The following is a 4,712-nucleotide window of genomic DNA, read 5'->3' as shown; positions in this document are numbered from 1 at the left end:
GTCATCTTTTTTAATTTGTTAGGTGAAAGTATAGAAGAATTACAAAACACCATGAAGAATGGGTTTTCAAAATGATGTCGCAGTAATCCCAACAGAGTTACATTCATGTATAAGAAAAAAATCCAAGATAACGCCTGTAATGTATCGATAATAGGTCAGAAAAAGAAAATTAAGCAAAATACTTAACAGAAATTAAAAGTGGTGAAAAATAACAAATATATAACAAATAAGTGTTTCCGTAGACAGTAAAATTTCATTTAAAACCTACTTGCATAATATTTGGCTGTTTTAATTTATTTGTAAGCGTTTATTCAAGTCTAAAATAAAGTACCGACATGATGAATCCTAGATAATAGGCCAAAAGTCGAAAATTAAATCAAATCGTCAACAAGAATAGAACCCCCCCCCCCCCAAAAAAAAAAAAAAATTAAAAAATATATAGAATTATCAAAAGTTCAGTAATCGTTCAAAAAAAAAGAAAACTAAATATTGGAAACCGTAAAAAAAATTCAGGGTTTTTTTTTGGGGGGGTAGCGGCGTGTCGATATTTTGTGCATATTTACAGTCCCAAGCCAATGTTGTATTTACATTTTGATAATGTTCCATCCGTTTGTTTACATTTTATGGTAGTTTTTTTTTGCGCAAAGAAAGAATTATCTAAAACCTTCTGTTAAAGCTCACCGTCATAAATTTTTCAGGGTTCCAGTATTTAATGTTTAGTTGTTTTTTAGCAGAATTGCATCATGTTTAGAAGTTGATATAATTTGATATATTTGTGCGGTTATCGATTATTAAAAAGCATTATATATATATATATATATATATATATATATATATATATATATATATATATATATATATATACTAGCATGGGTGCCCGGCGTGGCCCGGGTGTTTTGAGGTGTATGCTGAGCAAAAAAAAACAACCGTGAATTTTTTTAACTTTGACCCTATTATGACCCCTTATAATTTATTGTTTAGGGCTCAAATAAAGTTATTAAGTAAGATCCATGTCCAAGGAATCTATATCTAAAATTTCACGTGTTTAGACCCAAAATTATAGAAGGAGTTTGGTAGAGTTCTCAAAGGTCAACTCGTTGAACTCGGACCCCTTAACCGACAAATTTCTGTCCGAAAACCAATCACATCGATTTTCCCAAATCTCAGTACCCTGTATATCTAATTTCGAATCTGTAGGCCTAAAATTGACAGAGTTATCGCGTAGGGAAATGTGCACAGACATACACACATACACACACAGACACTGTCACTTATATATATATATATATATATATATATATATATATATATATATATATATATAATAAAGCTGACGTATGTGTGTGTGTGTCTGTACACTAATAGGTTCCTACAGTGTTTATATTATACTAAACTGACCACGTACGATGATAGAAGAGGTATCGAGGAGCACAACTGGGTATGTTACATTTTGAGCGGGTGTGATTTATTAAAATGTTGGGGTCTGCATACGCGCCCGGTCCACAAAGAATGGAAACAAAAATCTAATACAAAACTTTTACAGGGTTTTTTTATATAGTTGTGCATAAGAATACTTTGATAAGTATGTTTCAGCTTAAACAGGGACGGTATAATAAGATTGTAGCGTCTGCTTTCGCACCTGGTCTCCATAGAATGGAAATATGCCACAGACTTTAACAAAGACGTTTTGCTATCTGTCTGCATAAATTTACCATGATATTTATGTTTCAGTTTGAAGAAATATGGTATAATAAAATCATGGTGTCTTCATTCGCGCCTGAATTCCATAGAATGGAAATATATCTAAGTTAAACAAGGGTTTGCAATATAGATCCACATAAGAATATTGTGATCAGTGTTTTAGTTTGAGCAGGTGTGGTATAATACAATTATGGGATCTACTTAGCTTTCACAGAATGTTTTTAATTCTTTTACTAAAATACACTTTAAGAAAAATAATTTTTTTTAGTAATGTTGAAACCAATTTAGGTGAGCGAAATAGGATTTGAGCAATATTAAAATAATTCATGATGAAATGAAGAATTAAATTATTTGATATTATTTTCTATCTGTGCGTTTTGTTCCCTTTTAGCTACTGATTTTTTTTAATATCGAAGTTACTTAAGGGCGTTTAGTTCAACTCTTACATTTCTTATCATAAATTATTAAAATATTGGTCACATTTTATTTCAGTCGCCTACATTTGTTTCAACAATAACCCCAAACAAATTATTTTACTTAAACTATATTTTTGGAAAAAAAATATTAGATAGCGATTCATGTAAAATTATTAAATAAATGAAAGAATTAAATAATGAGGTAGATAGAGTATGCCACAGAGTCGATTTTATGAAGTATAAATGAAGATTGTGAGAAACAAGAATTGCCTCAGTCAAAAAATATTTTTTCTCCATTAACTGACGAGGAAAGAACAGATACTCAATTTTTAATTATTCATTTAAAAATAAAATTAACATTCTTTTTTCACGACAGGTACTATACTTGGAATTACCAAACCAAAAACTACGCATATTCGTAATGCCGTATTTTGACATTCACCTGGCAAATTCCGGTTTTTTAATTTTCACACTTTTGCACCGATTTTTCCGGTTAAATCAGAAATATAAAGTTTCGCATGGGTTCGAATACCCTTATATTAAGTTTCATGCCTGTAGACCAAAAACAAACAGAGAAGTTTTGTAGGCAACTTTTTTAAAACAAATATATATGCGCATACATAACTATATATAGAAACAGGTTTGCGTTTATAAAAATTTTACGACAATATTACGAAAGTATGAAGCATGAAAAATATTTGCAAGACTCTAATTACACGTGATAATTAACTAAAGATGATCATCCGATAAGAAAACCGAAAAACTAATAGGGAATGAATTCAAATGAATTTTTTAAAGAATATGCAAATAACTTAAATCATTTACAGATCAATGAAATTCCGCGACCCGTATATAAAAAAGCTGTATTTTCTTTTTCAATAACTAGAAAAAAGGGGTTTTAATATAAGTATCAATACACGCACACAAAGAAAATTTATAGGAGTATAGATAAACATAATTTTAAGATTACAAGTAGTTAATATTCTGTTTCTGTGCGATTATTATGTTTTGTTTTAGTACTCTTGCCTCCTGTATAAAGCGACTCTATATTGTAATGTTTCTTAATTGTTTCACATGATCAAATTCCGGAAAAAGACAATTAGCGGACAACCAATTAGAGCAGACTGTCTCTAGAGAGATTTTATCATTGTTTTTATTCTTCTACGGGAAAGATAAGGCTATGTCTGTGTATATATGATCCAGATACGGGCGGCGTAATCATACAATCTGTGGAACGTGTAGACTTCCTCCCGGTATCGATTGGTTGCGGTAGTAAGAATAAATATTAAAAGGGGAAAATAGGCACCCCTTCCTCTATAGATATTGCGCTTGTGATGGTGTTGCTCTTAGGATGCAATTTAGTATTTTATTATCATGAATTAATGCGTTTATAATGATGTTCGAAAGTTATATAAGATAGTGGCTAATAGACTAGATGTATTGAATTTTTATGCGACATCAACTGTTGCAAACCTACGATACGTTGGTTCAGAGGGGAATTTCTGCAGTGAATTTATTATATATGGAGATGAATCACTATTATTTCGACACTTTCTTTCACTGCTAAGATTATATATATACTTCTACCCTAGCCGTTCAAATATTTGGATTATTTTCATATTCCCTATGAATGAATGAAATATGCCAAGAATATGGCACTCACCTGCCAAAAGTGTAATGATTTTTGCCGCCATTATCTTCTCTTGATGAAAATACTGTAAAATAAAATAAAATAACTTTAGCATTTATTTATGAAAACATGAATTTCGTAGAATATTTTGAAGTTATGCGTAAACATATAATTCCCATAAGAGAAAAGAATATTATCTTGTGTCTCAATGTCCGTATATGTAAAACTCTTCATATAATTATAATTTTTGATGAAGCAATTATGAAAAATATGACTATTTTGTAATAGAAACTCATGCAAAAAGAATTTCATTCCGACTAAAGTTTAATGCTATATCTTATAATGTCTCATTGTCATTCATCAAAAGAAAAATATGCTGATTTTATCGACAAAAAAATGTTGTTGAACGGCTAAACTAGTGAAGGGAGATAGGGGCATGCAAGATAGTACTTGGTAATGGCAAACATATTCTAAGAATATAAAACAAACAATAACATTAGTAATTCTTTTTATAATCTATTCAATAGTTCCGTGAAGGAAAGTATTCATTATCCCGTTTATTAAGCTAAAAGTTTGATGAACAGACTATTTATACAGATTCTCTAAAAAGTTTAATACACTTAAATATTCTAAATCTTGATATTAAATCGGCTAAAAACCTAATTATTGAAATATATAAGGCATATAGAAGTATGTAACTGGCCAGTAACTGTAAAATGATTAATGTCTTTCGATAACATAGAAAGATATACATTTTTCTTATTGAAATGCACGCTCTAATAAAGTTTACATGTTCCGAAGCGGTAGAATAAGGAAGTTGATCGAAATTATATTATAACATTTAAAAAGTAGAAGAAAAATATAAAGTTACACACCGGAAGTTGATAGTCACGCGGAGTTTGAGCAAAGTTGACACTACATGTTTGGCGGACTGGCTTTTATAGAAAACAGCTCGACTGGTTCTG

At 30.2% G+C, this 4,712-nt stretch overlaps 1 protein-coding gene across 2 annotated transcripts in view; it reads right to left on the bottom strand.

The window, feature by feature from the left end:
- The window catches only part of LOC145297529 (uncharacterized), an 11,868-nt gene extending 7,156 nt beyond the window's left edge, over nt 1–4,712 (bottom strand). For both annotated transcript variants that reach the window (XM_080143502.1, XM_080143593.1), the window contains exons 1-2: nt 4,623–4,712; nt 3,781–3,832 (exon numbers count right to left, since the gene is read on the bottom strand). In XM_080143502.1, coding sequence (XP_079999628.1) covers nt 3,781–3,811 — 31 coding nt within the window. In that variant the 5' untranslated portion in view covers nt 3,812–3,832; nt 4,623–4,712. The remainder of the gene's footprint in view (nt 1–3,780; nt 3,833–4,622) is intronic.

Source organism: Euprymna scolopes, chromosome 1, assembly GCF_053919585.1.
Source record: "Euprymna scolopes isolate OS-2025 chromosome 1, ASM5391958v1, whole genome shotgun sequence".
NCBI classification, from domain to species: domain Eukaryota; kingdom Metazoa; phylum Mollusca; class Cephalopoda; order Sepiida; family Sepiolidae; genus Euprymna; species Euprymna scolopes.
Note: the sequence above shows the minus strand (reverse complement) of the source record. Positions and strands in the feature narration are given on the sequence as shown.